The sequence below is a fragment of the Gouania willdenowi genome, chromosome 13 (assembly GCF_900634775.1).
Source record: "Gouania willdenowi chromosome 13, fGouWil2.1, whole genome shotgun sequence".
Taxonomy (NCBI): Eukaryota; Metazoa; Chordata; class Actinopteri; order Blenniiformes; family Gobiesocidae; genus Gouania; species Gouania willdenowi.
In genome coordinates, this window is record NC_041056.1 from 42,508,761 (window position 1) to 42,530,686 (window position 21,926).

Here is a 21,926-nt window from a genome sequence, read left to right on the forward strand (position 1 = left end):
AGCAGGGAGGAGAGACTCAAGGTAGGAAATAGAAAGGGTGGGGAAGAATTGATTATTTTAAAGTGAGAGTGAGATGTGCAGTTGTAATAGAACATATTGTGTTTATTATGTTGTGTAATCATTCCAGTCTGGTGACCAGTGTGAAGCTTAGCTATAATGGTGGTGGCTGTGGACAGAGGTAAGGACTGAGTGGTAGTACCTAAAGCAGGTATTTGGGATCATTGTGTCTAAAGTTAAGCCCAGTATGAGTTTTATCCCACAGCCCAAGGTGTGCCAGTGCATCGTAGACCAGTGTATGTGTAAAAACCACTACTGCAAACCCTGGAGCCGCCCTGAGCCCACTGATGCAGCCAGGCCAGCAGAAAAAGTGGGTGCCAAAAAGCCCCAGGCCACCCCCCCACGGCCCGAGCAGCCTCCCAGATGCCCCCGAGATCCCAGGTCGAGAAGCAGCCACCGCCCCCCACATACACATCTGAGAAAGCCCCAAGGAGCCGAGCACCCAGCGCATCCCGCCACCGACCCCAACCCCCAACCCCAAGGCCCCTCGCTAGCATCCCCAGCCGGGCCTCCCAGGCTGCCGCCGAAGCACGGGCCACCCAGCGCCTCACCCGCTGGCATGCTAGGGCGCGGCCCACACCACCCGCCCGGAAGACCCCCGCCAGGCATGTTTTACCAGGCCTGAGGTGCTTGCAAATTTTTGTGAGACTTGGTTCATCTATGGTCTGAAAATACAGATGATTTAAAAGGGAGGTTTGTGTGCTAAGGAATATGAAGTGCCAAATGTAAAAATGGATCGGGACCCCGAGGCAACCAGGAAGAGCCGAGGAGGAGGTGTGTGTTTTTACATAAATCAAACGTACTGCAACACTGTGGTGATTCGGGAGAGAATATGTCCAGCGCCCCTTTTACCGTCCTCGTGAATTTCATCAACTTTTTTATACACTCGTATATATTCATCTACGTGCCAATGTGACAGCGGCTTCTCAGCTGATCGCTGACGTCACGCATAAACTGGACACCAATAGCTCGGAGTCGCCAAAGTGTATTATGGGTGATTTTAACCACTGTACTCTGGACAGAACGCTCAGAGCTTATGAGCAGTATGTCACATGTCCAACCACGCACAGGAACACTACGCTGCATCTCTGCTATGGTTCCGTACCGGGTGCGTACAAGTCATTGAGCCACCCCTCCTACGGCGCATCCTATCATAGCAGTGTGTGTTTTGTCCCTGTGTATGAGCCGTCCTTTAAGCGCTTGGAGAGAGAGGAAAAGATGGTTAAAGTGTGGACTGAGGAGGGTTTCCCTAACCCTTGTCACATGGTGTGGTGACAATTATTTGAACCTGAATGTAACAAAAACTAATGAAACGATTATTGACATCAGGAAAAACCCACCAAAGCATGATGCCAGCAGCATTAATGGTGAAAAGGTGGAAATGGTGGACTCCTACAAATACCTGCACAATATTTGACTCCAAACTCAAATTTGAAAAAAATAGAGGTTATGCAAAGAAAGGCCAACAGTGCATCTACCTGCTGTGGAAACTGAACTCTTGTAATGTATATAAACCCATTTCATGTGCTTTTTTATCATTCTTTTATTGAGAGTCTTTTAACCTTTTCATTCATGCGTTGGTTTTTTGAATCGTGAAGGACATAAATAGTTTGTCCAACATTGTAAAAACTTGTGCCAGGATCATGTGTGTACAGATTCCTGATCTGCACTCTCTATGGAGCAGGCAGGTGCTCCAAAAAGCAAAGAACATCATTGGCCATCCACATCATGTTCTTAAAGAGAGCTTCACCCTGATGCCCTCTGGGAGGCGCTATCTCACAATCTCGCTCCCAGCAGGAAGACAAATAGATATGCAAACACTTTTATTACTGCTGCCATCAAGCCTTTAAATAGTATGAAAATGAGATGTGTCTCATGTACTGTTTTTTAGAGTTGCATCTATTTTTATTGTCACTATTGCACTTTATTGCAATGTCGTAACTGCTGTAGCTACTTCATGGTTGTGTGGATGTGTGTGTAATGTTCTGTCCCTTGCTGCAACCCAACCCACTACTGCAAACTGAATTGCCCCTCAGGGATAAATAAAGTCTTCCGATTTTGATAAATCTATTCAGGAAACACTAAATCAGAATTTTTCATCCATGGGGTCGGGACCCCATGTGGGGCCACCAGGAGTTTAAATGGGGTTGCCTGAAATTTCTTAATTGAAATAGATTTGACATTTTGTAATTATTTTATTTAAAACACAATCCTAAACTGTATTTCTATATTTTCACTTTGAAATATGAATCTAGTTTAACTATAAAGCAGTAAAATGAATACTTTTATTTTTTATTGTATTGAAGTTTAATAGAATTTGATTTGTTGTCTGTTTACTCAGTTTATATCTTGTATTTTATTTTGTCTACATCAAACCATTTACTGTGTTCTTTTGTTGTTGTTTACCTTTGTTGTTGTGCAGTCCCTGGTTTGTCGTCTCCACGTGTGTGTGTGTGTGTTTGTCACATTTTAGGTGTGTATTGTCCTGGAATCCACTTTGAATCTTTTTTTTTTTTTCCCACGCTGGTAAGCCTCAGCACTGGTCATTTTGTTAATTTACTTGTGTTTTATAAAGACTGTGAGGTGTATTAACTGCTTAACATGATATCATTTATGCTATATACCTTTTCATCTAAAAGCTCAGTATAAGCCTTTTTCTGTGACTTAAGTATATGGGGTTTACTATCTTAACAGTATCTTTGTGGACCTGTTGTTTGCATGTGATATTGCCTTGTGACTCATCAGGCCATAAACTATGTAACTCCGGCCTTCATTCATTGTCATGTGAGGACCACCATAATGGACAACTGTTGCTTCCTTTCTTTATCTTAAGGCTAAAGTCTTAGACCCCACCCGTTGGTCTCAAGTCATATAGGCCTTTTTTGGCCGGTTTTATTCAGAGTAAATCTGACCCCGGCTGCTCTCACAGGGCTTCTGCCTCAGCCCTGTTCTTTTGATTCTGCTTGTGTTAATAAACTTTGTATTATTATGCGAGCCAGTTTCGTCAACGATCCCTTTTTTCCACACTACACCTTTTTCATCGTCCACATCATAACCTGGGGGAAACCACGACAACTGTTTTAAAATATATTTGTGTAATAAACATGTCCAACTGGGAACACGTCTGAAGCTCCTTTAATTAACGGGCCTGAGTGCCTTGGATGATACATTTATTATTTAGTTTGCAAAAAATGATTTCCTTGGGTGAAACTCCCAAGGTGGCGTTGTCACCACTAACAATTCCCCATCTCGCCACATTGGGTTAATAGCACAAAATTCACACTACTGTACATGGGAGACAGAGCATACACTGCTCCGGGTTAAGCACCTCCGACAGTTCAGTGCGCACAATCAGCACATTTATTGAATACGTTTAAGCTCAGAACTTCCTTACAGACACAACAATCATAACGCACAAAACTTCACACTTCTGTTCGTAGACAGAGAGCTGCTCTGCTGCAGACACCGTGAACAGTTCAGATATTTGAATTTCTGACAAATTGAATGTGTACACAACCACAATCACAACATGCCCCAGAATACATTTATATCAAATTAAAATTAAACATTAAACATTACTGTCTTACCAGCAGTTTTTACACAAGGCGGAGTCTTCAAGGCTTTGAGTAATAAAAATTGAGAAATAAAATACTCCACTTGAGATGCGCTTTTCATAAATGTAAGCATCAAACTTGTACGATAAATATTCATAGAGATAGGAAATATTTTGATTTTTGACACTTGATGTGACCTTGACCTTGACATTTTGGCTCCAAAAAAGATCGACTGCACATCCTTGACATTGTCCCTATGAGATGACATACGTGTCATTAGTGCTGTATTAATAGAGTAGGAGGAGTTCTAGGACAAAGGAGTTGCAGAAGAAAAAATTAAATGATTAGAACTCCTATGAGAACAGTATATTTTGGCAATTTTCACTTGCCAAATACATTAAAAACGAGGTGCATTACAATAGGGTCCTACACACCGTTGTGCTCGGGCCCTAATTATCTAAACTTAATTACAATTCAATTACGATTACAAGAGAAACATACTTTTCCAATTGCACGATTACAATTAAAATCGAGCCCAACCCTGTTTGGCCTCCACTCATTTTCATACAAAAACACATTTGTTTAAAAATAAAAAATACATTTAATCCAGAAAAGCATGAATATGGCTTAATTCAATGTAAGTTAGTGCTTTGTGAACAATACAATCCTAATATTCTTTATTCATATTACACATTATGTTAGCACTCAGTGATGGAAATAATAAACACTATTTAGTTGCTTAAGATCATTTATTGTTTTCATTGATTTGGTCATTTACCAAAATACATTTAAATTGAAAAATGTTGCTTCTTGTGTCAAATATTGTTATGTGATTCATTTTGATGAATCAAGATTAATTCATTACAGTCTCTAATTATTTAGGTTTATTTTTTTATCGAGTCCCACCATTAAAAAGTACACATTTCTCAATTTTATATTTTCTACTTCAGTATCAATGGATTTATTAATTGATTTATTTATAATTATTTTTAAAGGTAAATCAGTCCTATTAATGCACGTTAACACGAGAAAACCCCACACATATACGAAAATAAACAATGTAAAATGTGTTTACAGTGATTTAGGAAAGTATTAGATTATTATTGTAGTTTAGAGAGTGCTATAGTGGGGCGAACTGGATGACATCATCTATGTACTTTGATGTTTGCAGAGAGTATAACTGAGCAGAACACTTAACTCAGTGTCATTGGGCGTTAATGTCGACAGCGAACACGGGAGTCATTACCGTCATTACCGCCAGACACGGAGTTTAAACCCACACAGATCATGGATTCAGACACAGAGCGGAGTGCGACCTCTAGTGGGAGTCAGAGGGACTGCAGCGCAGAGAAAAGGAAGAAAAAGCCTGGTTTTATGTCTAAACTCAAGTCTATTAACTTAAAGTCTGTTTTTAGGGCCAAACGTAAGTCTACAAAAGTAAACTCTGATTTCATGTCTAAACCTAAGACTACAAACGTAAAGCCTGGTTTTATGTCCAAACTCAAGTCTATTAACTTAAAGTCTGTTTTTAGGGCCAAACGTAAGTCAACAAAATTAAACTCTGACTTCATGTCTAAACCTGAGTCTATTAACTTAAAGCCTGATTTCACGTCCAGCTGTGACAAGACTAGTTCTCCAGAACATCTGGACAAACAATACTATGAAAGTTTACTGCAGAAGCAAGAGGAAGAGCTTTGTGAGAAGGAGATGTTACTTTCAGAGTACAAAGCTGAACTAATGAAAATAAAAAAGGAGAACCTGAGTCTCATGAAACAATTGATTCCACATCTGTCGGCTGCGACAACTGAGGAACAAACATCTGTCTCTCAGGATGATTCTGATCAAAGTGGAAACAAAAGCACTGAAGACTATTGCACAGAAACTGAGAAGCTGACGGAGGAAAAACACGTTTTAACTGTACGAAAGAAAGTCTGCGTTGCTCAGACAAAAAAATTGAAAGACGAGAAAAATGAAATCTATTCTGTGACTGAAACAGTCGAGAAGTGCTTGAAATTAACGAGAGATGAACTGGAGAAACATCAGCAGAGGATTGTTGAGCTGGAAGGAGAAAAGGCAAAGCTGGATAAAAGTAAAAAACAAACAGATCTCGTCCTTCCTAAGACTGAACTGGAGGAAATCCACCCGAGTTGTGAAAATGTTTTTCTTTTTTTATTATTTCTTTTTTTGTTTTTTTTAACACTTTTTATCGGGTGATTTTTGAAAGCACAGAACAATGCAGCAGCGGTAATGCCCCGCTGCCGCTTCCTGACTGCGGAACCAACTTTCTAAAACACCAACGAAGAAGACCAGGTTAATTTTGAATAGAAACTTTTATTGTCATTGTATAGACTAGTACAGTGCCCGTCGGAAGTATGCATTCATGTGGGAGCTTAAGTAGAGTTGTCAATTATGGCCAAATGAGTATGTGTTTTTAAGGTTGGATGTACAAAGAGTACATCCAACCTTAGTGCTTAGCACGTCCGCCTCACAGCAAGAAGGTCCTGGGGTCAAGCCCTGGGGTGGACTTGGGTCCTTTCTGTGTGGAGTTTGCATGTTCTCCCCGTGCTGTGTGGGTTTCCTCCGGGTACTCCGGCTTCCTCCCACAATCCAAAAACATGACCGTAAGGTTGATTGGAGTCTCTAAATTACCCATAGGAGTGAATGAGAGAGTGAATGCTTGTCTGTGTCTGTGTTGCCCTGTGATGGACTGGTGCCCTGTCCAGGGTGTACCCCCGCTCAGCGCCCTATGAGAGCCACAGATTGGCACTGGCAGACCCCCGCGACCCTGTTAAACGGGAATAAGCGGGTATGAGGATGGATGGATGAATAATTATTTTATTTAAAACACAATCCTAAACTGTATTTCTATATTTTCACTTTGAAATATGAATCTAGTTTAACTATAAAGCAGTAAAAATCTGAGCTCCAACATTTTCAAAAACTAATTACAGGAAGAAAAAAAAAATTGGGGTCACCAGAAATTCTTGATATCAAAATGGGGTCACGATCCAAAAAAAAAAAAGGTTGCGAACCACTGCAATAAATACAACTTGTTTCCACGTATTTACAAAATGAGATTCTTTAAAATGTGTGTAATCACTTATTTATTCCAATATTATCTATATCTATAGATGTTTTTAAATAGTTTTCTATTGTAGTCAGACAAAGGGGGGGCTTTGATTCAGAAATAGGAGAAGGGGAGACTTGTCATGGTTTGTGGATCCAAATGCTGAGAGAGATGGAGGAAGCAGGCAGGTGTAGTGTTGGTAGTAATCCATACTTTTAATGATGTAACCAAAAACACACAGGGAGGTACAGGGAACACACACAGCAGGACACGATGAGGGTAGACAAGCACTCAGCTAAATAGTGGGGAAAGCTGATTGGGAACGGGCCACACCTGGGTGGAAACACGAAGGAGCTAATCGGTCACAAACCAAGCACACGGACATCACTGGGGGTGGAGCCACAAGCAGGAACACCTGAAACACAGAGACAAGAGTTAAACACAGGAGGTCAGACTCAAACAGAATAAACAAAGACACAGAATAAGTTAAAGAGAACCACAAGAGCTAAATAACAAAACTGAACCTGACAGGACTAGAGCCACAACTGTTTGAGAGCCGTATATATCATTGTATAAAATAAAACATGTAAACATTACCTAAATGTAAAACTTAAATCTAAATGTAAAATGTTATCTAACTCTTAAATGTAAATCTACATGTTAAATGTAAATCTAAATGGTAAATGTTAATTCTAAATCTAAATGTTGAATTTAAATCTAAATGGTAAAATTAAATGTCAATTTCAAATCTAAATGGTAAATCTGAATCTAAATGGTAAATCTAAATGCCAATTTTAAATATAAATATATAATTTAAATCTCAATGTTAAATCTAATTCTTGCATGTTAAACCTAAATCTAAATGTTAAATCGGTTGCCAAGTGTTAAAGGTAGTGTAGGCAATTTTCAAAAGCTAGCATAATTTTGAATGTAGCTCCCTCTACGGCTCCCAACATGTCTCTGACTCCTCCCCTCTCCTCACTCACTGAGCCTCAGTCAGAGGGTTGGGAGGGGCCTCGTGATTGGCAGGCACTGACATGCTCACTTTGCGTAATTTCTGAACATTTAGATTTAGATTTAACATTTAGATTTAGATTTAACATTTAGATTTAGATTTAACATTTAGAATTAGATGTAACATTTACATATGAATTTAACAATTACATTTAGATTTTACGTTTACATTTACATTTTATTTTCATGTGTACATGTTTTTAACAATGATACAGAGCATGATGTTTCTGTCTCAAATGAAACTAAAATGAGCCAAATGTATTCACACCGACCGACTGACCTGTGGAGTCAGGTCATGTGACGGAATGGAGGCGTCGCTGGAAACCTTCAGCACTTGAACAGCACACACACACACACACACACACAACGCCAGAAACAACCCTAACACCAGCTAACTGCTACACTGGAGATAAACCCGGAGTTACTTTCTCACATCGCCATGAAATGAAGGGATCATGGGGGCCAAAGAGTCGAGGATAGGCTTCCTGTCGTACGACGAGGCCGTGAAGAGAGGTAAGCCTCGTATTAGCCTAGCTAGCGTTAGCTGAGCATTAGCCTAGCTAGCCTGCTCCCATAGCAGCCGCTAATCTAACGGTTTGTGTGCACGGGGCTAAGTGCACAGCACGGCAGCCTAACACCCTCCATTAGCTCCACTGTTAGCATCAACAATGATATCAAGCTAACATCTGTAATATGACATATGTTCACGTTTGACATGCTTAATGCTCAGTTTATGGATGCTAACAGGGATCACCTCTGTCAGATAAACGACTGTGAGGGCTGCTAAAACACTCCTTCACTTTTCACTCTGTTGGCATCTGTTGATCTTCACATTTTGTCTTTAGATACTTTTAAGATTTAGATTGAGATCAGTGTGTTGACGGTGTAAATATGACAGGCTAATGTTGTGCTTCAGTGACAGCTCTTGTTGTTTTGGTGTGACGTTCTCTGTAAGGCTAGGCTAGCTCATGCTAACAGCTGGGCTGGGTCCTTTAAGGACGTGTATATATGTGTGTGTGTGTTAATTATTAAAAAATGATTATTGTTAATTATTAACGTTTTATTGTCAGGGTTTTTGTTCTTATTGTTGCGGAAGCCGGGCCGTGTTTATCTGTTAGCATGTAAGCTAACCCTGCAGATAAATCAGAATCAGAATCAACTTTATTGGCCATGTAATGTATGTTATACACACGAGGAATTTGACTTGATGAACTGTGCTCTCTCTAATAATGTAAACATTAAATAATAACAATCAACTAGAAAAAATATAAACACAAATTTAAACAGTAGTTAGACTAATATGTGCAAAACTAAATAAAATAATATAACAAGATAAGATAACAACATTCTCATATAGCTTTGCACTATGCTCGTGCACGTGTGATAAAGCCGCTCACCTACAGTAAGGATGTGTAGGATGCTTTGTGTAGTGCACATGTCAAACTCCAGGCCTGGAGGCCATATTCGGCCCCTTAGAGCAGGTGTTCTCAACCTTGGAGTCAGGACCCAATTTGGGGTCGCGAAACACTGGGAGGGGGCCGCCAGATACCTAAGAGCAACAATTTGAGGCCATTTTTGCTTATTTTGACCCTTTCTCGCTTATTTTTACCCCTTTTCTGCAACTCCACCAAACTTGCCATCTTTTAACCTATATTTGTCACTTTTTCTTGCCATATTTTTTGCTCCCTTTAATGTATTTTTGCTACATTACTCCATCTTCTACATCACATAATGTACAATGTCACATATGTTGACCCATTATTGTCACTTTCTACTTGGGGTGTCCCGCTCTGATATCAATATTGGATATCGGTCCGATATTATCCTGAAAACAAATATCAGATTCAAATTTCCGGAATTTTTTGATTTTTTTTTTTTCCCCAATTCATTTATTTTTAATTTATTTTATTCAATTGTAGAATACTGTGGATGTTATGGTGAAGGTTCAAATGTATATACCCAATTGGCTAATAATAAGTCAGTTTTTCTCATCCCTACTGTTGCTGACTATTGTTCTCTGTTTGAGTGACATCATTAGATCAAGCCTTTTTTAACATTCCACACTACAAAATAAGTAAATATGATTTTTTTGTTAGAGAAAAAAGAAAGTATGTATGATTCATGTTGATATGTACAGCATAGCCATGCATGCTGATGAAAAGTTGACTTAACTGAGGTACTGTTGTTTTTTATGAAGTAAAAATTGACAATGACATGAGATATTTGCATAGTGTTTTCAGGTTTTAGTGTCAATATTAAGTTTTTCGGCAACAAGCAGTGGCTGCAATAACAGGTCATTTATTTTAAATAATCTTAAAAGACGACATAACAGAAATGTTTTAAATAACAGCAAAGCATAACAACAGGTTACATGTTTTTTATTTTGCAGAAATGCTGTACTTGAATTAAGTTAACAGTAACATAACCAACTTAGCATCTGCATTGTTTCACCCCATGAATTAAATTCAGAGGGTCCAGCTCTGATAGTGGGGTCTCCTAACCCTCTTCCCCTGGTCAGGGGTCTGTAACCTTTACTCTACAAGGAACCATTTAACCTCATCTCACCTGGATTAAAGTCCTCCTGGAGCCATAAATACCTTCTCTATGAAGACAATACAGTGTATTACATTATATACAGTTAAATTATATAGAATAATGTTTGATTTAATTTAATTTATATTGATCATGTAAATAGAAACTTAAAAACAGTTAAAAATAAAATAAAATAAATTAACATCAATAAATAAAACAATATCTTTCATCTTCAAATTCTTACGCATCTCAGTTTACATGAACACAATGTTTTATAAAGAAGATTTTTTTTAGTTAATGTATTTGAAAGGCTACAACAAGTGACTTGAATTTGATAACACATGATCATGTGATCAACACATGCTAATTACTCATTTCTTGCCACACATAAAACATACATATTTAAGTTATCTTACCAGGGATTTAAAACTTAAGGTTAGCCACAGGTGCAGGAAAGATCTGTGATGATCTGTAGATGTTGCAGGAGGTGAAGTAGGAATGTGCTGAGTCATTGCACAACGTGATCATCAAAGTCCATCAGTTCTGGTCCCTCCATGACGATTCTGATGAGCGGCACGTTCTTCCTTTTTACTGCTGCCTTCAATGTGAGCGTGCACTCAGTGAAGGGTTCGTTATGCCTGGCTCTGTTTGTGGACCACGCGCACTCTTAAGGAGCGCATTGGTGTCAATACTAGGGATGCACCGAATATTCGGCCACCGAATATGTTCGGCCTAATATTGCAAAAAAGCAACATTCAGCCTTCGGTTTAGTGAGTTAAAATTAAGGCCGAATAGTAGCGTGTGACGCAATGACACAATCAAACAACGTGCAGTGATTTTGAGTTGGAAAAGTGTGTGCGCGTTGCTGCAGAACCAGAGCAGCAGCTCCTCCTTTCCGCACACAAACACTGCCAGACTCTCTCCTTACCACTATCCGTCGTCCGTCAATGCGTAAACCCTCCAATTCCACAACAGAGTCAGTTGTTAGCGCTGTGAGCCACGAATCCGTAAACATCCCCATTGTTTCCTCCTTACACTACACCGGGTCTTGCTGCATAGGCTGGTGTACCATTAGCATGGAGTGCTAACAGCTGATGTGTGTAAACATTGTGTCCGTGGCTCCAAGCAGTGACTCCCAACACGATCAGCAGCAGAAAAAGTAATGTAGTTTGTGTTTACAAATATGGTAATAAAGTACAATATATATTCTATATTAAACAACAGTGTTTGTTTTAGCTGTTACATAGTTGGAGAGAGAGGAGCTCACATTCTAGGAGGCGTTAGGTGACGTCACCTGCCATCGTGGGCAAAATCTGTTGTATTCACTGTGTCCACGCACTGTATAAAAATATATATTATTTGTAGTTAGAAAAAAAGAGATTCAATTTCCTTTATTGCACTAATGGAAGAAGTATGTAAACTGAAAATGTACAAGTTTTTGAAACAAAGGTAGTAGCAGCCTTCCTTGTAACATCACTTATATAAAAAAAAAAAAAAAAAAAATAGACGTATGACATTAGCTTCCAGTCATTAGAGATAAAGTGCGCAGTTATAAGATGTCCACACATCACATGTCACTGCTATCCTACCCTCTTTCTGCAGCAATGCTATGACTTCTGTTTCGGTTGGTTGCAAAGCTTCAGGAAGGTCGTTTCAGTAACGTACCGTAGAGAAGAGATGGTATAGCTAGGTTCCAAGTATGCAGCAGCTCACAAAAACCCTGGTTTTCCACGACCGACTGTTGCAATGGACTTGTTAATCCACTTTACCTTTTCTGAAGAGGGTGGAAGCTTTGTTGTGACTTGTTCGATTGTTCTCTGGTTAGCAGAGGAACTTTTAGCCACAGCAGCAGCCGACTTTGCCTCCTCCTCCGGGTGAAAGCGTGCTATAGGGCTTCTCATGTTCGTTGTGTTCCCAAAATACTTAAATTTAGTGTAACAGAGCTTACATTCAGCGTGACTCTTGTCCAATTCATTTCCACCGTGGACATTAAAGAAACATCACATTACATCACTTAACTCCCACACGTCCATGCTTCCTTGTTGTGGTGCTCTCTTTAAAGTGTCCCTCTGGAAACGTGCTTCACGCCACAGTTACACGGCCTTTTTGTTCCACTTTTTTTAGACTTTTAAACGGACTCTAAAATTTAGATTTTCGATTACTGGAAATTAAAGAATCGATTCAGAATTATTCACCTCCGAATCTCGATGCATCTAAGAGTCGTTTTTTTTTCTCCCACCTCTTTTCATACTTGTACAGATACATTGCAGTTCATGAAAATAATAATAATTAAAAAAGGCTTTAGTATAGCGATATTACCGGAACCGTGATACTTTGTCTGTTATAGTATCGTGATGACTCATTTTGCTATCATGACAACAATAACTATGCTGTACACTCTCCCCACCCCTGCTCAAAATAAAAAAAAAAAGGGTGCGACCTACTCCTGTGCTGGTGCTACCAACCACTGGTAAAGTTAGTGTAGAGCCCTGCTACTTTTAACCACTTTTCACTATATTTCACCCTTTGTCATGCCCATTATTTGCCAGTTTAGATTAATTCTTCATACTTTTTAGATTACAATACCACAATTTCTGCCACTTCTAAGCCAATATTGACCTTTTTTTGTAACCACTTTTCTGTCTGTTTTTAGCCACTTTAATTTGCAACTTTTAACCAATTTCTGTGGTTTTTAAAATCCCAATTCAACACCTTTCCCCACCTAATGTCAAATATATATATATATAATAATAAAAAAAAAATCTCCTCCTCACCCTCCACGGGCGGTCTCTTTTTTTTCCTCCAAGCTCGGGTCCTCTACCAGAGGCCTGGGAGCTTGAGGGTTCTGCGCAGCATCTTCGCTGTTCCTAGAACTGCACTTTTCTGGACCGAGATGTCTGATGTATTTCCTGGGATCTGCTGGAGCCACTCCTCCAGTTTGGGGGTCACTGCCCCAAGTGCCCCAATGACCACGGGCACCACTGATGCCTTCACCCTCCAGGTTTTCTCCAACTCTTCTCTGAGCCCCTGGTATTTCTCTAGTTTCTCGTGTTCCTTTTTCCTGATGTTGAATTGCTTGGTATTGCTATGTCGACCACAACGGCTTTCCTCTGCTCTTTGTCCACCACCACAATGTCTGGTTGGTTCGCCATTACCATTCTGTCCATCTGTATCTGGAAGTCCCACAGGATCTTGGCTCGGTCATTCTCTACCACCTTTGGAGGTGTTTCCCACTTTGACCTTGGGGTTTCCAGCCCATACTCTGCACAGATGTTCCTGTACACTATACCAGCCACTTGGTTATGGCGCTCCATGTAAGCTTTCCCTGCCAGCATCTTACACCCTGCAGTTATGTGCTGGATTGTCTCATTGGCCTCTTTGCACAGTCTACACCTGGGGTCTTGTCTGGTGTGGTAGATCTGGGACTCTATTGCTCTGGTGCTCAAGGCCTGCTCCTGTGCAGCCATGATGAGTGCCTCTGTGCTGTCCTTTAGTCCGGCTGTGTCTAGCCTTTGGTAGGATTTCTTGATATCCGCCACTTCAGTTATGTTTCGGTGGTACATCCTGTGTAGGGGCTTGTCCTCCCATGATGGAACCTCCAGCACCTCATCTTCTGTTCCCCGTTGTCTGAGACATTCACTGAGCACGTCATCTGTTGGAGCCTTGTCCTTGATGTACTTATGGATCTTGGATGTTTCATCCTGGATAGTGGCTCTCACACTCACTAGTCCTCGTCCTCCTTCCTTCCGGCTAGCATACAGTCTCAGAGTGCTGGATTTGGGGTGGAACCCTCCGTGCATGGTTGGGAGCTTTCGCGTCTTAACATCTGTGATCTGTATCTCATCCTTTGGCCAGCTTATTATTCCTGCAGGGTGTCTGACTACTGGCAGGGCGTAGCTGTTTATTGCCAGGGTCTTGTTCTTGCCATTGAGCTGGCTTCTGAGCTGTATGTTGACCCATTTCTTTTCACCTTTAACATCTTTTCACCCATAAAATCCCATTTCAACCCTATAAAACTGTAGCTGCTAATATTATAGCTTTCTACTGTTAAATGGAAGTCAGGTCTTTAATTCCTGAAAAGTTTTCTTTTAAAGAAACAACACAGACTGTCTTTCATGTGAACAGCACTTTCCCATAGTGCCCGTTAGCTTCAGTTCTTATTTTGGTTACACCAAGGTGAACTTTACCTTCCTTCCAAAAAAATGAATCACCCATCTTGTACATGGTGCTACATAATCGCATAGCAAATATAATTGTATCATTTATAAGTCTGTGGCCAGCACCAGAAAGAAATCATTGGCCTTAACATTGTAGAGTATTGTTTAAGGTCTTAAAATCATCCCAGTACATTCCAAATTTCGATTATGTTGGAAAATTAGGGGGTAATGTTTGTTAGGGGACTATATTCTAGGGCTCTCCCGATACAGCTTTTTCACTTTTGATACAATACCGATATTGCAGCCTTGCGTACTGGACGATACCGATATCGATCCGAAATGATATCAGCATGAAACATACTTTTGTGACTTATTTTGTAGTGTGGAATGTTAGAAAAGGTTTGATCAAGTGATGTCACTCAAACAGAGAACAATAGTCATTAACAGTAGGTATGAGAAAAACTGACCCATTTATTATTAACCTATTGCTTACTAACATTTTAACCCTCAACATAATATCTACAGTATTCTACATTTGAATAAAATAAAAAATAAATTATATACTTTTAAAGCGCAAACGATTCAAGTTCACTCCAGTTATGTGAGTGCATGGTGGGAACAACTGAGGGCGGGGACAAAAACAACGAAAACTTAACGGAGCGCTGATATCGGAGATTTTAGATGCAGTCCGATAAAATCCAATATTCGTTTTCTGGCTGATATCGGATCGGGACACCTCTGCTATATTCACACAAAAAAGTAAATAATAATAATACTATAATAATACTCTGCCTTGTATATTGATGATGTTATGAACAATCTTGCTCAAAATTATTCCCAAATTCAAAATATTTTTGGCTGTTAATTACTTTTTGTCATCTGAAGTTAAAAATAGATTGAGAAGCACCCCAAATGGTTTTGTTAAAGATGTGTCAACATTTTGGTTCCAAATATAACATGTTTTTTAAAGTAAATTTATATAACAATAATGCGTTTGCGAAATATTCCTCGGGGTATATCACTAAAATGTGCTAAAAAACGCCACAACATGAATTCAAAACCACTAAGTCAAATAATGGGAACGACTTTGTCAAAATTATTAAATGCAATTCTACAAATTGCTTTAGCCACTGGGATAAAAACTTAAAGCTTTATTACGAATAGAGTAGTGCTGAAAAATGCTTCAGGTTGCACTAAGGGGAAATCCAGAACGTATAAAGAAAAGTAGGGTAATTTAGAAGTTAAATAAACTTTAAAATCTACAATAAATTATTAGAATTCTGTAAGAAATCCCTGTATGAATCCATTTAAGATCATTGTAAATGTAAATAGTCTGTTCCTTGGTGTGTAACACTGACACTCAGAGTGCTTCCAGTGAAGGCTGAGCCTGTGAAAGGGAAACAACAAATAGAAGGAACTACCATACACACATCAGAGATTAGACTGGACCGGTTTTATAGGTTTCCAGAAAATACACTTCAGACCAAAGTGATGACATTCAACAAACAACCATTACATTTGTAACAAACAGAAATCAAAACTCTTGCAGCGTTCCCATAGAGGCTCCATGTGGTTTATAGGGGATTGTGTAATCTGATGTTTACTTCCTGCTTTAGTGTGACCTTTAAACAGAAAACTTACACATTAGAACACGATTAAAATGATTGGAATGACATGTAAATCATGTGAATAAATAGAAATTAAAGCCATTCCTTTGTACAGATTAGGTTTTTATTTTATGAACGTACGTAAACAGATGTTAGTGTTACTGTGTTTATGTAACTTACAGGTACAGGTGACTATGGTACAGTTCTGTGCCTGCACTTTACTCCCAGCTGGACTTTGTCAGTTACATATTATTAATCCTGCCATCACATGTGAACTCTATACACACGCTAAATAAAGGCTTTGGTGTTCATTAATATAGATTACTAGATAACATGATCATTTAAAGCAGAGGTCTCATTCTCAATTTGTGGCCCGCAGGACAATGTGATAATGTAATGTTATTGCGGCCCGTGTGTTTTATACTGTGTTAAGACATCACTCGAGCCGTTATCAAAGGTTTTAGCCTTTAAAGGAGATATATCATGCATTTAAGTCCTTCCTTTTTTACATATAAATCATACAGTTGTGGTCTATATAAAGCAAAAAAGCAATACTTGGGTCTGAATTCCTCATTATTATAGCTCCACCCCTTTTCTACCCCTTTTCTGATGTGCTTCTGAGAGCAACTCGTTTTGGTACGGTCTCTTTAAATGCAAATGAGACACTCCATACCCCGCCCCCTCTCCAGGTTGCAGAGGTGATACTCGGTTCAACTCCACCCTGTTCGGCCATTTTTGTAGTTTGATAGAAGAGATACGGTTATGTAGCGGTGCAGAAAATGTTTATTCACATGTTATTTACAAAATGTCAACAACGGAAGACTTGTCCATCCAACCTTACATGTTCAAGCCAGAATGAAGATGGTGAACCTGCAGAACCCTAACAAGTGAGCTAACACAAGCGCCGAGCTAACGCTAGTGCCAAGCAAACATCACCGAATGCATTTTAATACAGTCTTTTTGGAGACAAAAAGGCAAAATGAAATGACTAATGAAAACTTTAGACTTAAATTAAATCACGTAGGCCATATCATCAAGGATCTAAAACGAGCACACAGCGCTAACATATGAAGACGGTGCAACTGCTAATGCTAACAAAACAATGACAGGGACGTCTTATCATCACACTTTTTAGCGTTATTTACAGCTTACCGAAGTGCTCTGTTCATCGTCTCCAAAGACAGAAGGAATTGAACCCTCAATCAGACAAAGTCTTTCTGTAAATCCTTCTTTATACTGGTGGAGGTTGATGAAGCAGTCATCATTGAAGTGCTTCACGCTCACAAAAATGACCTCACCCACAGATGTGGGTACATTTCCATAAAAAATAAAACTCAACCAGGCACTTTGAAAAGGTTCTGATGCTGAGAGACGGTGTAATGAAGCGTGTGGGTTACTACATCCAACAACCCAACATTTTGACTTATGCTCTCGTAACTTTGGCATCCTTGAGCTTGGACTACAAAATAAAAGCGAAAAATAAAAATGGTGGATTGCTCGAAGTGTTGGGCCTGGAGTCGATGTCCTAATTTGGCAGTTCTGCTGCAAATACTGTGACGTTGTTGTTCAAAAAACGTAATAGAGAATCGAAAAATCAAAACAGAAAAATATGACCAAAACAGAATATAAAGATATCTACGGAGCACCTGAAGAGACTAATTTGAACTTTTCTGGACTTCTAAGCACTCTAAATATACAGCAAAATGCATTAAAGGGCTAAAAAAGTGGATTTAGCATGATATGTCCCCTTTAATGGAAGTCTTTAAAACATTCTCCGCTTACCCCCGCCCTTCCCCAGTCTCCCAGCCAATCAACACACAGAACACATGTAAACAAAGACAAACATTGTCAGAGAAAGCTGCATGAAACGATGCTTCAGATGCCATGGGAAACCACAACACCTGTTAAACATTGAATAAACTACAGTAGAACATAACTCAGTTAAATAGGACCCAGTCTGTTACAATATGAATGGCACTTTACAGCATTGTGCGTTGCATTGAGCACAAAAAGAAAGACGATTGCTGCCGAGTGGTTCATTATCCGCCTTGTTGCCGGAAGAAAAAGCGGAAATGACGTTCTCCGTGCGTCGGGTTGGCTAAACGCGTGACTTTAACTTTATTGCTTGAAAAGAAAAACAAAAAACAGTTTATTAGGAGAGTGACAGCAATTAGCTGTAGGGATGTAACGATTAATCGTAAGGCAGTTAAAAATTGATTCATAGGTATCACGATTGACATCGATACAGTACTTTGAAAATTGAATCGCAGTTATATTTATCGTGGTGTTTATATATTTATATATTTATCCCTTCTCTTGTCCAGCAGAATCTGCTACTACTTTCTTCCTCACTGCCTTCTACTCTTAAACATGTTCATAAATGATTCCTTACCCCTTTAGCACCAAAAGAGTATCTTTAATAATATCTGTAAAAGTCACATTTTTCTATTAGCTCTGTCTGCTAGCATAGCATCTCTTCTTCACTGCTAGAATAGCTGCATGTCAACTGACCACTGGGTTACCAGTGCCCTCTGCTGGTTGAAACAAATATCTGATGTAAATACAATGCAATGACTGTTTTTTTTTTTTAAAAGTCTAATTGTTAAGGCACAAAATACATTTTCATTTGCACTTTTAAAAAGAAAAGGAACAATTATGCAGTTTTGCATTGTCTACTGTAGAGCCAGAATTTAAATTATTAGGCTTCTTCTTCATTTGTATTATTCCTTTATTTCATTCTGGATTTATTTTTAGTTAAATTGCATTGCTTTGAATAGTTTATCAAGGGATTCTTTTGACAATGAAAGATAAAGGAAAATAGTACAGTATTTTCTATTTTTTTCTGATACAAATAAAGGAATATTTTTTAGTCATTTGTCTACAGTCTCATTTTGTAAAATAAATCGTGAGAGAATCGTATCGTGAACCCAGTATTGTGAATCAAATCGTATCAGGAGTTGAGTGAATTGTTACATCCCTAGTTAAAATGCTAAAGCAGACTTATTTTGAAAGGCCGCCTTTGTTGAACAATGTAACAGGTCAATCAGATTATTGCAGTGTGAGGATTAGACACATTTTTCTGTCCGAGTCACAGTTAAAATCTATTTTTTCCCCCCTCATACTACTGACAGATTAACGTGTGTGAATAAAGCCAGATTTGATTAAACTTCTCTTAAATCTCTACATTCAGAAATGATCAGTGCCCATCAGTCATCAACATCATCAACACTGTGAGCTCTAAAGCCAGCAGGATTGTGCAGTGCTGCAGTTTTGAGGAAAATCTTCTGTCAGGTGTATAGTTGCACAATACCCACGATACCCCGCGGTGCCAAATTGTAACGGTTCCTACCAGTAACAAAACAAATCAGAGCCGGGCCAGGGGGCGGGGCAAATGACCAGGCCTTTTAAACCCAAATAATAAAGCTCATGATAACATTATTTTACAACAGAGAGCAACTATGTCATTTTGAAGTCCATCAAACAGACATGAAGTTTAACAAAAACATTAGGATGGTCACTAACACAACTTCAAAACATCTCAGCACCACGGATAGCGACCACTTTATTTTTACACCCACCATAACCATTTCAACTCAGAGCCTGTATCAGTAGATATAAAGTTTAGTTAAACTAACACAGTGACCCACATGTTCACAAACACTATTTAATATGAAGTATTATAGACATACTCACCACTATATGAAGGGCATATGACGAGCCTTACACTCTGTGAACTCGTCCACGATGCGCTGTATGTTCATTTTCTTTGTTCTCTCATTCTCTGTGGACAACATGGTAAGTCCATCAGTCTCTCCTGTCCCACTGTGCTCCTCATATGGTTTTTAATAAGTTTTAACTTGGAGAATGAGCGGGACACATGACTGACGTGCGTGCGCATATGCAGAAACCATGTTGTTTATATATGTTGCGCTTGAAAAATGTAAAAATAGCAATGAATGAACCACTGTTAAAGCTTGTAAATAGTCTGTAATATGTAGAAAGCTTTTCACCTGAGGACGTGGATGCTTATTTAAGGAAACTCACCTTAAGTACAGGTGAACAATTGTGGGACCCATGCAGCATTCCTGAAAACTAGTGGTCATCTGATGTGTGCTCCTGGCCAGATGTTCAATGGCGATGCATTTATACATATCTGATTAAAAAAAAAAAAAAAAAAAAACAGTGTATAAACAAAAGAAAACCTAAAAGCATTAGGTCTCTAGATGTTTATAACTGTTATGAACGGGCAGGGTGGTGGGTTGCTGTACTCCTGTTACCAAAGGTTTCCGTGTAATTCTGCATATTCTGATCAGTTTCAACGGATGTGTTTCCATCTCTACACTAAGTCTCCTCCTCACTGTCCCACGTCTGCATATCAGTCCATTTACAGCTTTTTATGGTCACTTTTTACTGAATCCAGACTGAGATAACGCTCCGTCCGCTCCCGTGAACAATCGCCTTAGCAGTTCTCCGGTTGTTTTACACCGAGCCTGTGCCTGCATGCACCTAATTTAGGAGCGGATTGTCTTTACTTTCCATCTTGGTCAGCGGGACATGTGACGCCCTCTGACATTTTCAGAACGTTAACATCAATGGTTCTATTTGACCCGCTTTTCTAATGAATTTGTCTTTTTGTCTGTTTCATTGTAGTGACCGATGTGGAATTAAAGCGTCTGAAAGATGCTTTCAAGAGAACCAGCGGAATCTCTTATTACATGAGCCAGCAGTGCTTCTTCAGGGAGGTGTTAGGAGATGCAGTCCCTCCCAAAGTTGCAGAGGTAAGTAAGGCTGCAACAACAAATCGATAAAATTGACCATTAAAAGTGTTTGTGTGCGCACAGGAGTGTTCGTCTGTGCACGCAGTGTTTGTGTGTGCACACATCACGAGTGTTTGTGTGTATGTGCGTGCACCACGAGTGTTTGTGTGTGTGTGCGTGCACCACGAGTGTTTGTGTGTGTGTTCGTGCATCACGAGTGTCTGTGTGTGTGTGTTCACCACGAGTGTCTGTGTGTGTGTGTGCACCACGAGTGTTTCTGGTTGGGTGTGCGTGCACCATGAGTGTCTGTGTGTGTGTGTGCGTGCACCACGAGTGTCTGTGTGTGTGTGTGCGTGCACCACGAGTGTCTGTGTGTGTGTGTGTGCGTGCACCACAAGTGTTTGTGTGTGTGTGCGTGCACCACGAGTGTTTGTGTGTGTGTGTGTGCGTGCACCACGAGTGTCTGTGTGTGTACGTGCACCACGAGTGTCTGTGTGTGTGTGTGCGTGCATGCACCACGAGTGTCTGTGTGTGTGTGTGCGTGCACCACGAGTTTTTGTGTCTGTGTGTGCGTACGTGCACCACGAGTGTTTGTGTCTGTGTGTGCGTACGTGCACCACGAGTGTCTGTGTGTGTGTGTGCGTGCACCACGAGTGTCTGTGTGTGTGTGCGTGCACCACGAGTGTCTGTGTGTGTGTGCGCGTGTACCACGAGTGTTTCTGGTTGTGTGCGCGTGCACCACGAGTGTTTGTGTATGTGTGTGCGTGCGTGCACCACGAGTGTTTGTGTGTGTTTGTGCGTGCGTGCACCACGAGTGTTTGTGTCTGTGTGTGCGTGCGTGCACCACGAGTCTTTGTGTCTGTGTGCGCGTACGTGCACCACGAGTGTTTGTGTGTGTGTGCGTGCACCACGAGTGTCTGTGTGTGTGTGTGCGTGCACCACGAGTGTCTGTGTGTGTGTGCGTGCACCACGAGTGTCTGTGTGTGTGTGTGTGCGCGTGTACCACGAGTGTTTCTGGTTGTGTGCGCGTGCACCACGAGTGTTTGTGTCTGTGTGTGCGTGCGTGCACCACGAGTGTTTGTGCATGCACCACGAGTGTCTGTGTGTGTGCACCACGAGTGTGTGTGCGTGCACCACGAGTGTCTGTGTGTGTGTGCGTGCACCACGAGTGTCTGTGTGTG

At 40.1% G+C, this 21,926-nt stretch overlaps 1 protein-coding gene across 5 annotated transcripts in view; it reads left to right on the forward strand.

Moving 5' to 3' along the window:
- The first annotated feature begins 7,976 nt into the window (after nucleotides 1–7,976).
- usp32 (ubiquitin specific peptidase 32) overlaps nucleotides 7,977–21,926 on the forward strand; it is a 75,265-nt gene continuing 61,315 nt past the window's right edge. For 4 of the 5 annotated variants that reach the window (XM_028464087.1, XM_028464089.1, XM_028464090.1 and 1 more), the window contains exons 1-2: nucleotides 7,980–8,205; nucleotides 20,639–20,766. In XM_028464087.1, the coding sequence (XP_028319888.1) occupies nucleotides 8,148–8,205; nucleotides 20,639–20,766 (186 nt within the window). In that variant the 5' untranslated portion in view covers nucleotides 7,980–8,147. Of the gene's footprint in view, nucleotides 8,206–20,638; nucleotides 20,767–21,926 lie in introns of all 5 variants that reach the window. The other variant, XM_028464092.1, reaches the window with a different exon arrangement.